General features: G+C 43.8%; 1 protein-coding gene across 3 annotated transcripts; it reads right to left on the reverse strand.

Moving 5' to 3' along the window:
- Positions 1 to 444: 444 nt before the first annotated feature.
- LOC142563553 (TNF receptor-associated factor 6-like) lies at positions 445 to 15081 on the reverse strand. Of its 3 annotated transcripts, none has more exons than XM_075674129.1 (6): positions 14827 to 15081; positions 11835 to 12068; positions 10357 to 10461; positions 9176 to 9331; positions 8340 to 8474; positions 445 to 763 (listed from the first exon to the last, which is right to left on the reverse strand). In XM_075674129.1, exons 2-6 carry the CDS (start codon positions 12057 to 12059, stop codon positions 527 to 529), a joined length of 858 nt encoding a protein of 285 aa, XP_075530244.1. In that variant the 5' UTR covers positions 12060 to 12068; positions 14827 to 15081; the 3' UTR covers positions 445 to 526. The 3 variants fall into 3 exon arrangements, with proteins under 3 accessions (XP_075530244.1, XP_075530242.1, XP_075530245.1); XM_075674127.1 differs by lacking the exon at positions 445 to 763 and adding an exon at positions 4927 to 5331; XM_075674130.1 differs by lacking the exons at positions 445 to 763; positions 8340 to 8474 and adding an exon at positions 4927 to 5331.
- Between the last annotated feature and the right edge of the window lie 1401 nt (positions 15082 to 16482).

A 16482-nucleotide genomic window follows, 5' to 3' on the forward strand; every position in this document is an offset into this window, starting at 1 on the left:
CACTGTGTATGTGTGTGTTCTTAGGCTCGGGATTGTAATGCATTTGAAGCAGTAGGCCGTGTAAGAACAGTTCTGTTCAGTCCTATCTTATGTTGACACTTTCACAGAACATGCGGTGATGCACGTCTTAGGTGAGTTCACGAGTGCACAAATGCCCCATTTCCCTCTCTACACAAAAGTACTTCCTCTGAAATGGCGCCTAATGTGTGCATACAGTCTAGGTTCTTGAGTAAAAGTATGATTTCTAGATCGGTTATCTTTGGCGACAAGTGGACTGTTTGAACATGTGCACGAGTGCTTCGGTTGTTTCGAATGAAACATTTATGGCAGGTTAGCGGTCACGCTATCTGGCCCTTCTGCATCCTTGATTCGTTTTCCTGCATTGTGAAGGATGAGGTCGTGGCAACAATGGCGAGTGTCAATATTATGAACAGTGAAAAAAAAAAGAAATGCCTTTATTAGAGCGCCACAAACGGCATAACAGTGCCTTACACAATACAAGAATTTAAATTTCGCTGCTACCGTGCTATTGGCGTCCCCTTCGCCTCACGAGAAGGGCGATGCATATAATGGTCAACAACGGAAGCCCAAAATTTTTGGCGAACAGATTACGACGAAGAAAACTGACGAGAGGAAAGTTCCCGACTATACTCACGCAGGTGAGTATAATCTTTAGAAGATTTCCAATCTTTAGGCTCCAGAAGACACTTTGGCCTGCATCTGCGTCACTAGCTGCATCACTTGGCAAGTCAAGTTCTGTGCTCTGCGCAAAGAAATAAAATGTCTAGGAGTGCGAGGTATGAAAGCAAAAGGACAGTGAGAATGTGAACTCCAGCATACACTTCTACATCGAGGAATCGGTCTTTAAAATATGGTTTTGAAGTTCGGTAATATAAAATTTAAACACTGGTGTGTTCGAAACTCACCATCAACACAAAGTCGCAAGTCCATCAGCCGAACCAGCTCGAACTATGCATAAACAGTAACTATATTTTTAATAGCTGTTCATTGGTTTTCAGTTCATCCTAGACAAGAATGCTAGGCATACGAGGGAATTTAACTGTAATATAACGCGAAATCACACACACAGGTACACAAGTAGGAATAATCAGGTACTATTCTCATGTGTTTAGTCCCTTCAAAGGCGTCGTAAAATATACAGCAGTAATTCCCGAAAGTAAGATTTTTGTTATTGCACAGAACAGAGATGTGCTTACTCGAATTAGATTACAGGTCAACATAAAAGGTTCATATAAGCCTGTTTGCTTGTACTAGCATTTGGGGTGCACATAAACTTCGTATATATGTATATCTGCCAAAATGCCAGCTGACTCGGCAGCAGACAACTGCAGCGGGAGCAGCAGCCACGTTAAACATGAGAAGGTAGGCAAAGAAAGCTACGCTTTAAAATTTGGTTGTGTCGTGGTGATACGCAAGGAATCTTACCTTTTTCGCAACCTCTACACTGTCGTCTTATTGCATGTGCGAGCCATAAACATAAAACATGACGGCTGCACTACGTCAGCTCGGGACGCGATTTCGCTTGTACGAGTATGTTTACGTTGATCAGTGCACAAATTGTGGCTTCTGGCTTAAATCTCTTAAAAGGTTAATTTTTTTCAATACTCCCGTATAACGACAAAGGGCGATTCTTCGTAAGTTGCCTTTTCCTGCACCTTCGGACAAAGCAAGTACTCGTGATATTTAGTGCATCTATATCTAAGTCTGCCTTTATTTCTCGTTGTGTCGTATTTTTCTCCCATCACTTTTACCCGTGTATTACACTTGTGTTGAGCCCTGCCACAAAACTCGGCGCAACACAGGAAGGGTCAAGATTTACTTATACGTGCACATGTGTGTAGTAAAGTTGCAAATATTGCTTCTTTGCCTATTGTTCCTTAAACGGGCGGCGGGAAGCTTACCTTACAAGTGTTATATGTGCAAAATCCAGGCAAACCGCCATTCCCCTCCACTAGAATATGCCTTCATCCGGTGTGACTATCACTCTGCGCTACTGAGCTTGAGGTCACGGTTTCGGCGCCACCTACCGCGGCCACATTTGAAATGGCCGTGAAATTCAAAAACGCTCGTGCAATCAGATTTAGCGGCACGTTACTTAATTGTAGGTGTTCAAAGTAAACAAGAATTCCCCCCTACGGCAGTTCGCATAATCAGATTGCTGTTTTGGCACCTAGAACTCTGGAGCATATTTAGGAATGTGTGCTCGTCGTGCGGAAACTTTGTAGAATGCAGCGTTGTTTTGGGTGCTTTAAATTCCTGTTTGCCGCAACAGACACTTCCGGCGCTTTGAGCCGATCTCAATAATGATGTCTGCTTGATCTCTTCGTGTTTCCCGAGACTTTGGAAGGAGCCTAAAATATTTGAAGCAATGCTCATGGCAACGAATAATGCCTTTTGCTGCAGGCTTGCTCCTTTCTGCGAGTGTGTTTTCTTGTATGTACCATGACTGTATCCCGAAGGGAGCAATGAAAGAAATGCAGAAGTTTGCGACTGTCGTACTACTTTCTGCAAGCCTTTGCTACAGGCAGTATTACCGAATGCGAAGAACAGTCTCGTAAAAAACATTGAATGCGCTCCGAGCCATAGAAGCGTATCCGAAATGTTGGGTATAGGTTCTTAAGATATGCGCAAATAAAGTGTTTTGTGTTTCTTCTGAGCACATATGTAGAGGGGACAATACCTTCCACAGGAGATTTCCGCGAAGAACACTTGAAGAAACCTGAAAATTTTACAGGGAGCGGTTGCAAGCATGTCTTCTGGTAAAACCGCGTAGATGTGTCACCACATCATGTACGTGAAATATAGCCCGTCAAAGGTTTTATACCTCATGTCCTATACTCGTTTGTTGTCCGTTACTACCCTCCGCCATGCCTATCTGCTCCAAATTACTGGTGAAAGTGAGCGTCAAGTAGCTTGTAATTGCGGAATAGTCAAGAAGCTATAGCTACAAGTTGCCTGCCTCTAGACAATGCGGTGTGGCGACACCTAATGCAAGATTCGTATCATGCATCATGTTATCATTGAAGTAATCACGTTTTAATAAAAACTAGGATTGATTTGATGTCAAAAACCACTATGCCACATTGAGTGATCGGTTAGCGGGCAGCTCTGAATTCATTTCCTCCTGCGTTGGTCCCTTATAAACCGAATTGAAGCTTATTACACGAGCGTTTTTAAATTCTGCATACACCATAACAGGGTCGTGGCACACAGCAATTGCAAATTTCCCACTTTGTGCTCACTCAGTTTCGCGGTAAGTTCCGACACTGGACATTTCTCAAGCTGTGCAATTTGTTGGCGGATGTGCGGATGTCAGATGATGGGTAATTTTCTCCGATTGTAAAGCAGACCTCCAGACGTTGACGGCATATTGTCGCCAATGTTATGTCAGTAAATTACTAAAACACAAACTCTTACGGCCTTTTGCGTTAGTCAGATTGGTTTACAGCGTATTCAATAACTTATTGGTGTAGTAAGCGATGAAGCGGCAGAGAAACCGGCAGCTTAGGCGCATACCTTATAATCACACGCATATTCCCTTCTCGCCATCAGATGCTAAGCTAGCCCTTTGCGGCCTGCGAAGAAACTTATGACGGACGACATTGTTTGATGATCATGTAATGTCGTTTTTACTGTATAATATTCACCCTCAGCAGCGCTTCTCTGTAAACGTCAAGGTGGACGGAACACTAAACGTATTTCTGCACCACCTACGCCTCGATGTAGCCTATATACACTACTCGCAACGCAGAAAGAAAATCGCTTCATCTGAGTGCCCACACTGCGCCGCACAATAGAAGCTTTCGTTGAACACTGGCTCGCTGAGTGCCTGCAACATGAGAAGCACCAACTGGTCATTTGCAGTCGTCTAAACGCTTTAGATCAGTGTCGTTTCTTTGTGCAAAAAGAGTTTGGGCCCTCGTCATTATCTGAAAACAAGAGACGGGCAATAAGGACAGTACGAGATTTTCTCATAGACATTGAGTTGAATTCCTAGTGGACGGCAGTTAGAAGGCATTTTTAACCTCTTGTGCGTTCACAGTACATGTGTACGATTCTGTTACTCCTGTATTTAGTCTAAAATCGTCCTCTTTTGGGGGGTGGGGGGACGTAGATTTAAAGACTTCCTTTGTTAGTGTTTTTGCGTTTTGGTTATGTGTACTTGAAAGAACTTTGTAATTATTTTTGTTGATGTTTCCTGTACCTATATTTTGGGACCGTCGGCCCTTCTTGTGGCCGAACATTCCATTTAGTTTCAAATTTATTAACCAAGAGGTAGCTATTAAGAAGATATTGCCACATAAAAACTGGCTTATGCATATTCATTATTGTCTAAGTTTCATGCCAGAATAAAGCTGGCGTAGGTATATTACACCACGGACGCTTCTTAGCATGTGCACATATTTAAAAATAGTGTGTTTACGCAAAGAACGGTTCTGAAGAGCCCCTAAGCGCCCATTGTCCTGCTGGACATGTTATTAGTGAAGAAGGCTGACCAATGGCATATAGCACTTACGTATTGGACTCATGAACCACACTGTCCATTTGTAAACCTTCAGCAGGAGCCGTATTCAAAGTTGGGTGCAGAAGTATAGAAGTTTTTTATTCTGCATGGCGAACTGACACACACAAACACGAAATGAAAAAACTTGAGAACACCGTGAATTCAGTCTTTGCGCTGTCAATCGCACACACGTATAACCTCATACCTGTTTTTAAAATCAACTTTATTATTAATAAAGTGTAGTATATTTTGCGCAATCAGCTCTCTTCTGGTTCCATAGTTAACAGAGCACTAGCTCCCGTACGCTAAAAAATAATGCAATTTAGACGTATCATCCTCACATCTTTCCTTCCCCTTATCACACATAAGGTAATGATATTGATAGAAAAAAATGAAGCCAGTTGAAGTTAACTCAAGTTTTTATTGCGATTACTTGAGGAATGTGCGAACTATTTTGTGAGTCATGCTTCTGGCATGCAAGAACATGAGAGGTCAGTGAAAACGCACGTGCAATAGGTGAGCGACTAGTAAAAACTTTTATCGTGCACAGAGCGAGCTTTTGCGTTTTGCAAAGAGTCATTCGATGAAGAACCAAAGCCCGATAGCGCTGCCCGATATAGGCTAAAGACTATTCGCCACGTGAAACGGCTTGCCATGAACACAATGTGGAGTATTGGTTTTACGCAGACGTTGACAGTGACACGAAGAAAAAAGGCGAGGCAGGTAAAAATGTAAACCGCGGGCAGGAAAAACCAAGGCCATCCTTGACGCCGGATTTTTACAGGATCTCGTGTAGGTGACGTCATCTGCACCGGAGGCATTACAGTTAGGTGAAATAAAAGCAAAAATAGCGAACAACTTGATAATGATTTTCTTTTGCAAAGCAATCACGCGACCAGAGCGAACAAGACAAGGCAAATGTGTATATGCGGGTGCGTTATTCTTTCAAAGCTCTTTTTTCGGATTGTGTTGGTTGAAGAAACATTCGTTGTAAGGCTTAAAATGTTGGAAAAATTTCCCTTCCTGAATATCACGCTCTAAACCAGAGCACTGGTATCCGATTTTTTGACGTAGCGGTTTCAAAAATACCTAGGCATGTTTGAGCTTTATTTGTGTGTAATACCTATAGATTGCTGTCTTGAGCCTTCGTTTACATCCCCAATAATGTCCTCGTTTTTAAGCAAGAAAAAAAAACTGGCAAAGCTGACAAAAAAGCTGACAAAGTGCGTGCCATCGCGGGGATGTAGTGCGGAAAGTTGATGATGGCACCGCTCCCAACCCTTGATATTTGCGTCATTTCAAGCTAACTGAACTTCCTCTCGCCTTAACAGTGACCTTTTTGGCAGCATACGCTATAAGAAATGTTTGCCCTGTTCGGTGTTTATGTTGTTTCTAATCACAATACTCACAGTACAATAATCGTAATCAATCTTGCGCGTCTTTCGTTTCTTCAAAGCTGCGCTCCCAGCACTTCCAAGTCATGGGCAGCGTGAGCGTTTTTAGCGTGACATGGCATTCTTGACAAGAAAGTAGCGAGCGCAGAGGTATCAAGAAGTAAAACGTGTTCAGTCATGTCTAAAGGCCTCGAGCTTACTGGAATAATTTTTTTCAAGAAAGACTGCATGACGTAACTATATACTTGGCCTTATTTTGCAACACGAAGTCCCTATTGAAAAAAAATGTACGGTTTGTATATTCTATTCTGTTTGAAAATGAGTAAGCAGTTAGCCTAAGCATTTTATCAAGACAGAAATATAACCAACAGTAATATACTAGGCCCTCATAATAAAAAAAAAATGAACAGGGAAAATATGAAATCTATGTGAGCACCTGGGTTACGTCATTCCTCATCCCTGTTAACTTAGTGCTCGTGTACATCTTTGAAACGCGTACCAAACGGTCCCACAAGGAACGTCGCCATGTAATCTACAAGCTGATACGCACCAGCGCCCAACGACAAAACTAATTGTTAGAAAAATTTAACTAAAATCCGTGGTTCTACATGACGAACCCACAGTCCGATTATGAGGCACGCTGTAGTGGAATGCTCCTCATTGGTTTTGACCACCTGTTTTGGTTTCTTTAACGTGCACCCAATGCATGGTACACGAGCGTTTAAAAGGAAGCTTCCTTTGTGCATTCTGGACCTTCATGACCGCGGCTGCTGCGTACTGCCGGTGTCTTGACCAATCGCTCGAAAAATTTAAATTACGTGCCCGATTTTAGGTCGATTCCTGGGCCCCCAACACAGCAACCCGACTTTCTTACCAAGAGGCCAAAATCGTACGTACACTTCTATCATGGCAACGCAAACTATAGCTGTTTAATATGGTTGCCGCGAGCGTCACATTACGTAGCCCTACATTACATTACATAGCACATAGCGCGAGTCAGTTTCCGTTACTGCCTTACCCAATAGATGCACAAATTAAATGATAAAATCCATTGCATTTGAGTAACTGCTTCACATATCTCAAGATGTGTGTTGGATAGGTAAACGTTTTGTGCACTTCACCTTCATCTCAACGGGGGCCGCTGGAGCCTGAAATTAACCCTTGAACTCGAGCTGAGCAGCACAATGTCATAGCCACAGCGTTGTGGCAGCTGGTCGAAAGCATTGTTTGAACGAATTGACGCGCACGACTGTCTACCGCCGAGCAAGGCAAACAAAAGTGCACCTCGACCGACTAGTGTTCGTCCTTGCCTGTGCCGGCGCCATTCAGCAGGCATACTGTCACTCCGAATGGGAGGGTGCAGGGTTAACTGAAAGTGCAGAAGGGCTGATTCGTATTTGGAAGACCTGCGTCAGTTGGCACACTGCGAAAGGAGTATATGACCTGATTAAAAAAAGAATTCGTTTGTGAACATGCGGAAAGCTATATACCAGGTGTGTCTTGCATCGCATTTAGCGAAGCGGAGGATAGCGCCAACTACGTCTTCTTTAAACGTGCTGTGCTACCGTTGTCATAATGAATCACTGTGATTTAGCACGCATTCTTTGCCGCAAATGCATGTAACGACATTGGAAGTAAGTGTCGAGTGCAGTCGTTGTACACGACGTTAGGTTCAAATTAAAAATTAAATTATGGGGTTTCACGTGCCAAAACACTTTCTAAATCCAAGTACCACAGATGTTTTAGCATTTCGCCTCTATCGAAATGCGGCCGCCGTGGCCGCGATATGATCTCGCGATCTCGTGCTTAACATCTCGTGCTTAACACTTAGCAACCACGGCGGGTACCATTGGTCCCTTTGTGTGGGCGCGGCTGTTATAGTTCTGTGCACAGGCGGTAACAGTGCGCACAATGGGAACATTTCAGGTCAAAGACGTGCACTTCATATCAAAATATTCCGCCACACTTTTTTTTTGCTGTTCAAACTTCTTACATGAATGCAAAACCTATCTATTTTGCAAGTACAAGAAGTAAGGTGGAGTGGAAATGGTGGTTTTCGTTTAGACACTCTACCACTCCGCTTTAAGCTCTGCTGAGTTGAGTGCAGAGGAAAGGGCAGCTTTTTATGAGAACAGAATTCAGGGTTAACACTTCTTCGCTGTGTTTGACACGGTACAGATTGTACTGCAGGTACAATGTTTGTTTGCGTCTATAACTGACACTCTTACATCCTTGCGCATGTTAGGGTGCAAATTAAAGACCAATGGGCACCCTTAAGGACCATTAGGGCGCAACTTGGTTTACAGTGGATGCAATGATACGTGCACAGAACTAGTTTTCTTTACTCTTTTCTTTCTTTTTTTGTTGCCCATGACATTACCTGAACAAGAAGAAAATATCACTGACAGTGGAATACTTACACTGAAAGAAACGTGTCCTGACCCGTTTTCTTTCTGCGCCGGAACAGGCAACGGAGGTACCTTGCTAGTGTATGAATGCCGCACAGTCGGTGACGTCATGCAGTTCGGATTCTCAGCACACAGGGCTTCGTGCGTCTGAAAGTGGGCCGTCCCACAAGAAAAAATGCACGCCATTTCTGCAGCATCCGCACCGTGACGTCATCATGAAATGAAGTGACGTTGGGATACGTTTTCATGAGTTCTTTTCACGTTAGCTTCCCGATGACACCTAAGGCGTTAAGCCTAAGTGTGAATTTCTTAATTATTGCAGCCCTTGAATTTGTGCTTTAGCGAGGCAAGTAGAGAAGCGCGAGTAACGAACCTGTTTAATTAACATGAAACGAAAATTACGAGCACGCTTGATGCTCAGGGTTCAGGAATCCCAGAGGAGAAATGAAATTTCAGCGGCGACAAAAGGTTAGCTTGTTGGCAACTGATCACGATGGAACAAAGAAGTGATGCGGGACGAAAATGAAGAGCAAAGACACGAATTAAGCCCACTGATATGGGTTATTCATTCATAACATGCATTACGGAACAAAGCAGGCTAACTAGCTTCATGGAGAGGCTTATTTACATGATGCCACAGGGTGAATAAAAGTTGAAGAGCCGTCATTAACGGATTCTGTTCCGCGCTGCGACAGTGAAGCGGTGCGACTTACTGCCATGTGATATACATTAAAGGACCTCTTCCACGCGCTTCGAATGGCAAATATTTCGCAACTATTTGTGTCAGTGCAGACCCATGACAGTTATTTTGATTTTGGAAAGGCGTGTTGGTGATACATGAAAAATACCTGGAGATCAATCTGTGGGAAAGCTGCAACGCAAAAGCGGCACTGCACTATTTTTCGAGGACAGTCTCTCGAGTGGCTCTTCCAATCGCACCCTTTGATTCGCTGCTGGCATTGTAGGCATTCAATTTCAGTCTTCTCGCATTGAAGGTAATGATCCTGAAAAAAAAGGAAACAGATTTATATAACAGATCGACGTTTTCCCAGCACTGAATTAAAATTGGGCTGTGAATTGCGAGTCCACTCGAAGCTAGGTTCAGAGAGATATCGATTGACTTTAGATAGATAGACAGACATTAGATAGATAGATAGATAGATAGATAGATAGATAGATAGATAGATAGATAGATAGATAGATAGATAGATAGACAGACATTAGATAGATAGATAGATAGATAGATAGATAGATAGATAGATAGATAGATAGATAGATAGATAGATAGATAGATAGATAGATAGAACAAGAATTGTATTAGGTCTGCTACTCCAGTCTGCAGGAGGGGAAGCAGCGATAATGAACGTGAACGACACGAACGTGATGGTGTGAAATATTACAGCATTCTAGGACTTACACCGGTAAACCGATATGTCCGCCTCAGGCCGGAGCCGTGGTAGATTACTGTTAGGCATAAGGCTCACATGTTACCTATTTATTTATTACTTGGTGGGTTTGTTTGCCATATTGTCGTATTTGCCTTTTGTTCTCATGCTGAAGTGTCGCCAATTTAATATTTTACGCATATTATCTTTTTATCTTATCTCATCAATTAGCAATTGAAATAACAAATGATACTTCTGAGATCAAAATCAAGAGAAAGAGCACTTCAGTCTCTGCGTTGCTTTACATAGCGATGCTTTAATCTTTTACGTGAAGGCAACCAATTTCGCAATTGCACGGACCAGCCAGATTTGCCGGCAGCATACAAAGCTGCAAAAAAGCAGCTCTAGACCATGTGTATGGAACGTAGTGAAAATATAATTTGCTCTGTTCGAAATCGGTAGGAATGGAGATCTGGTATTTAATTAAACATTGATGACACTCACATAAATAACAAACTTGAAGGTGATGCGCATGACCATAATTTACAAAAGCTGAGAAAATGTTCCTTTTACGAGCCTTCAACCTCTTTGGTCATGTGCTTGACGTTTCCAAATATTGCTTTATATAACGAGCAATAGCTTACCTCTATTCTGCATAGAGGCGTGTAAACGGGACAACCCTTTTCTTCATTAGGACAATACACAACCTGGTCTTTTATTACTTGAATGATGTCAAATGCTTCAATCAGCTGCAACAAGAACAAAAAGAAACGTTGTAGTAACAAGAATTAGTGTTGTTTAATAGTATTCAATTAGTTTAGATGCGGCACTGTAACACCACAAAGAATGAAAGGAAGAAAAGCAAATTCTTCGCTGACCTAGGCCACTCACGTGTAGGCACGACATAATCGAGTACTAAATAAGGCGATGACATTAAAAGCCCTTGTGTTCTTTCAGTGGGATCGTCTTAGTTTGGGCTCAAAGTTCCCGAGATAGCTTGTTCATTAGATAGCGCGTTGTTTTGGGCAAAACGGGTGGAACGTTCGTATTGTACTGGAAACTAACAGAACTCGAGCTTGGCTGTATCTGTATTACAGTCAGCGGCATACCGGATTACCAGAGTCGTTGACGGGAACATCCGATTTGTTCGTGTCATCTGGTGGCGAAAAGTACAAGATATAAGTAACAGAGGCACTTAAGTCTCCATATGTGCACTGAATGCGAAAGCATTCTGAACGTTCCGCACCATGCTTATCACTTGGTCATGTGCTTTATTTGGATAAACTCAATTTTGAAGACGTGCCCTTCAAATATGGGGTAGGCCAAGTGAATTTTTGGGGTGGGACAGGTCGGTCTTGCGCGGGGCTGAACTCAATTTTTGAATTGCAGAAAGTCAATTTTTTTTTGTTTGTGGGCCACGACTTCCGTCTGACACCATGGGATTTCGCAGTGCGAAGCGCAGCAGGCCCAGCGCCGGGAACGTGACATCAATACGTGGACACGTGGGTTTTGTTTCCATCGGATGTTAACGCCGGGCGCTCTCCGGATTTTTCATTTCATGGGTAATATAATTCTTTCGCAATAAAACAAAGGTGAAATCAAACAACGAACGACATTAGACTCAAATTACACTGTAATGCATCGGCAGGTACATCATTGTTAAGATTGACCATGTTGATTTTTTTTCCCTGTGAGAAGACCAATGTGACGTAAAACTCTTCCATGTGGTTGAAGAATGCGTCCCAAGGTGTCGGTACCAGGGTTCCTATTTCCGATATGTCTTTGGCAGCCCGGCCAGTATTTCACACAAAGGTAGCATATTTACGGGCTAGCTGGAAATAACATGAGGCCACTTGAAAAGTGATTATGTGCCTGACGTGTATTTGGGAAGAAAACAGTGTGCAAAGAACAACGATGACCAAGGCAAGGAAGAAACCGCAGACGACACCTTGTTCCCCGTTGTTTGTGCGTTGTTTCCTTTCTGTAATGGTGCACTAGCACACCCAAGTCAGTACTCTCAGGTCTTCGGTCTCTGATGGTCACTGATATTCATCCCTTCGTGTCGTACGGTACGAACACCTTACGGCAAGAACAGTTGATCCACCTATGGCGTGGGCCGTACCTGATCGACAGGAACGTTCCTGTTCTCGTACTTGCAAAATATCGCCGCCGCTGGGCTCCCCAGGCAGACGCACACGTTGCAAAAAGCATGCCTTTGCTCGTCTTCGTACATTTGCATAGAAAGCATTCCGCACGTGCCACACATCACGTGCCGAGGGAGCTCATCTGCGAACCTCAGCTTGTGAGTGCCTCCCGGAAGGCCTCTGTACTCCACATCCACCCTCATCCTGGTTTCCTGCAAAGGAGTTTCGGCCACAAACAGGGTGACTTCAGCGTAGTAATAAATTTGCCGCTTAAGGGGCATTAAACTATGTTTAGTCTAGCAAAGCACTTTAATCGATCCCTCAACGGACCCAATTGCAAAGTTTGGTTATACACTAGAAGTTGCAGGGGCCGTCTACAGAGCGCTAACACAAACATTTTTTTTGAAATTGCTTGCATAATTAGGGGATACAGCAGAAATCAAATTGTCGCGTTGCCATGCTGCCAACGCGCCACACTTGTCGGTTTGCTATGCCCAAACCTGGTGAGGGGACCTTGAAAGCGAAAGTTTCTTGACATCGTGCACGGTGTTCAACATTCGTTGTCGTTACCACGCCAGATATACATGTCTATAGAATACACAGGAACAACTTCAGCAATTGGGTATATATAGTTATACTTGTGGATGGTGACCGTTTTCTTCCCGGTTCTCGCTGTTACTCATTTGTTGCGCGAATAAAAAACTTGGTGCTGGCTGCTGTCTGGACTAGCTAATAACTTTGTTCACTGGGTATCTGCGTGAACGGACAGCTTCGGCATGGGGTATGTGCAAGTGGGTTTGCGCCTATTCTTAGCCAGTCACCACGAATGAATGTGCACCTGTGAAAATGGGCATGAACTCTTGAATGCGTGTAAATACATATGTCGCACTTCTTCGTGCGTACACCTCGCATCAACATTCTCCCTTCAAGAAGCATCTTACATCGCCTTCGTGATGCATTCAGGTAACAGCTGCAGATGACGAGGATGGGCTTGTGTCAACCGCCTACTGCTGCTACCTCGCGAACTCAAATAAGCTTCGCATTATTTAAATTCCAACATTGCGACACATCGGCGTTTTTCTTGAAGACTCCATTTTCCTTTCAAAATTTCCTTTCTTGAATTTCTCTCCTGCGAACGAATACATAACTATCATGTGGGAAATTTAGAAGCAGAGATAGTTTTCACGTAACATTGTAGATGCCCGTTCTCATAGTACTGGTACCCGAACATGGCCGGTCACGATGACGTCAGCGCACAATATCACCCCTGCATTGTTTTGGTTTTTTAACAGCTTCTCTCTGAGTTATAACTATTATCGATCTGTCACTCGGCGCAAGAGGCGCCTGCGGTGTTGTCACATCTCTTGTTTAGCCGGCATCTGCACGTGCTGGCACCCCCAGTTGTTGACCACAATGGCGTCAATGCAAACCATGTTGATTTCTATCCTTGGTCCCATATTTGTTAAAAAAGTTCTCAAAGCACATAACCTTGAGCCTTTGGAGCCTCTTTAAGACAGTGTGCTCCCTGCTTATTGGCGAACAATTGACCACTCTCGAGGAAACAGTACACAAATCTATTGACATCGTGAGGTGCTGCCAGGGCAACTTGAAGCTTGTCTCTCATTGTTGAAACTTTCTGATTATGCAAAACGCTGCCCACAAACAGAGTGATCTTTCAAGTAATCTCAAAATGTATATTATATTCCCAATTACCCCTTTTCTTTAATGCTAGCTCCAAGCATGCCCATTAGGTGTATACATGTGCTACTGTTGAAATGTGTTCACGCAGCTTATGCCAATTTCTCTATTAAGCTTAAAAAAACAGTTACACGTTCTTTTTCCTCACTGATGCCACTATATCATAAAAGGAAAAGATAATTTAAGACAATGAAGTGGGAGTAGTAAGTACTAGCCAGTTTTACATGTAGCCTTCAAAACAGAAAAGAACAATGAACCAAGAAGAAACGCATATGATACAATAAAAATAGCCGTTAAGTGACTGCAATAAACGACACGGTCGGAGTATTCTCGCGTGGATGGCTACAAGAAGCAGTGCAAAATGAACTATGGTGTCCTTTGCCCAAATGAACGCATTCCAGGTCGCAATAATAGAGCCCACTTTTGTTGCGCCAATTCCTCTATAGAATAATGAAGCACGTCTGAGTGCAGGACAGTAGGTTAATTTTTTACCACCTGGGGCTGTTTACGTGCCCCTAAATCAAACTCCACAAACTTTTTCGCCCTGATCCAAATGTGGCTGCCACAGGTGACATCGAGCTTGCTAGCTATAGCTAGCGAGATCGATGTCGCCTGTAGAGCTATGCAGCGCAACGCAATAATCAGTGAGGTAGCGCAGCAGCGGGTTCAAATTAAACAAAATGTTGTTGTATTTTCACCTCTTAATCTAATGTTATTACGTATTCGATGGTATTCCCTTCTCTTCGCAAGAAAGGTATTAATAGCAAATGGGTGTTTCCCTTAACAAAAACAACTGTGGCGTTATGATTTTCAATAATTGCGCTCTTAGCTTATATTACTGCATTGATGACGATCGATGTTTTAGCAACCAGACTCAATTCGGACACGAAAGTCACCAACAGCAGGCTGAGCTCAATTTTAAGGAGCCCATTTTGAAAACGCAGACATTAAAAGTCAGTCAGAGGATCGGCGGCCTGCGTTCGATACGCATAGATTCACCGCAGGTCACCAGAAACGGACAGCAAACTGGAGCTGTTACGCAGCAGTTACAATGCCACCGTTTCTAGCACACAACAAACCACCGAGTCAAAGAAGCAAACAGCGCTGACAACGGCAATCACGCGTCTCTCTGTCAGGCTGCGTTCTACGAGCAGCCGGTAATGGACCCACAGAGTCGTGCCATCGGATTCACAAGCAACTTCCTACCAACGTGCAGGCATTGCCACTCCCTGCTACGAGTAAAAGGTCGCCAAGAAAAAACGTACTACACACCTGAAATACCGAATCGCAATTGCTGGAACAACGCTGTCGCTGGGGCAACTAGCGAATGCAGCCTGTACTTCGCTGTGTGGACAGCTCGACTCCCAGTTGAACGGCCCCCACTTCCGAGCAGAACACTGGCGACGTTCCAAGTGTTCGCCAGCCAAGTGCAGCGAATGATAGCCTACGCCGGGGCTGATTACCAGACTGCGAAGCAACGTCGAGAGCCCATTCCGCCAAAGCAAGGGGAAGTTGCTGTCGGGACAAATGAAAAATAAATAACGAATGTGACAGCTGGATCGCTGAGTGGCTACACGGCAGTCATGCGGCCCTGGTGGCACTGGCCTGTAGCGGTTATCGAGTGCGAATTAGTTTTAAATCAGAAAAGTGATTTTTTTTCAGTCGTCATTTTTACCGAATAGAAATTTTCATGACATCTCGAATAGAAAAATTCGGAAAACCTTTTATTTTCTTTCAGAGGAGTTGTTCCTGTTTGCTTCATTGTTTGTCCATAAAGTCACGCTTCAATCTTGCTCTAGGCCACGATGCCTCCGGCATTTGGTATTCAACCACCTGTAGTTGTAGAGATCGCGACCAATATAAATCAGCCTTGACATACCGCTAGGTGTAGTGCGGTCAAGATACTTGCCTACGAGACGCTATCTGCGTACTTTGGACGGCGTTGGCGACACCTAGGGTTGCGATGCTCTAGCGTTGCCAATCTAGGGCGGCGTGCCGCTAGCCTATCACACTACCCTATACGCGCTTATTGCAGAATGCCCGGCATCTTCTTCAATTCACCTTTTTTTTTTGCTGGCTACAAGGTTGTTACGTAACGCTCCCTGCTATTTTTTCTTCACTTCATGTTCACGTTTTCAGTGTACCTTACAACTACAACGCACGCTGTACATTCTGCATGTCGTGAGGAAAAAGAACTGACGCTTGGAAATGAAATCCCGCTAGCCCGTGTCAGGGGTAAGCGCTTAGAAAAAAATAAAACAGTAAGGAGGAGTGTCTTCTGCAGGAGTGCCAACTTTCGCTCTGGCGAAATTTAACAGAAAATCAATATCATTGTTACACTACACGTGCGTTTTCGGAATTGCCTGCCGGGACGCAGCAACTATGTGCAAGGATTTTGTGCTCAGATTATTAGGGGGAAATATGGAGCTTAAATCGGCAAGTCACTTTTGCAAATATCCAAACTTCATTTATTTTTCTGCGATTCGGCTTTCATTCATCGAGAAAGCAAAATACGGCTATGCATAGACCATGATCTTGGATTGTAGCGCGAAGTGAACACGGACACAGAAAGGAGCAGACAGGACGAGGGCTCGTCCTGTCTGCTCCTTTCTGTGTCCGTGTTCACTTCGCGCTACAACCCAAGATCATGTTACCGTACCAACTAGCCCAACTTTCTATCCTTATGCATAGATTCTTTTATTGACACCACTGTTCCCGCCATCTTGGAGTAACACTAGGCCAAGAAGCTGCGTAAACGAAGAGCGTGACGTCATCGAAGCGCGGCAAGCACCTTGTTGTTAACAGCGCAAAACGTAGAAAGAAAACGAGACTAGAAGACTACACCACAAGCGACAGCACTTGTGGTGTCATCTTCTCGTCTCGTGTTCTTTCGACGTTTTGCGCTGTTAACACCACGATGGAAAACCG

Source organism: Dermacentor variabilis, chromosome 11 (assembly GCF_050947875.1).
Source record: "Dermacentor variabilis isolate Ectoservices chromosome 11, ASM5094787v1, whole genome shotgun sequence".
Lineage (NCBI taxonomy): Eukaryota > Metazoa > Arthropoda > Arachnida > Ixodida > Ixodidae > Dermacentor > Dermacentor variabilis.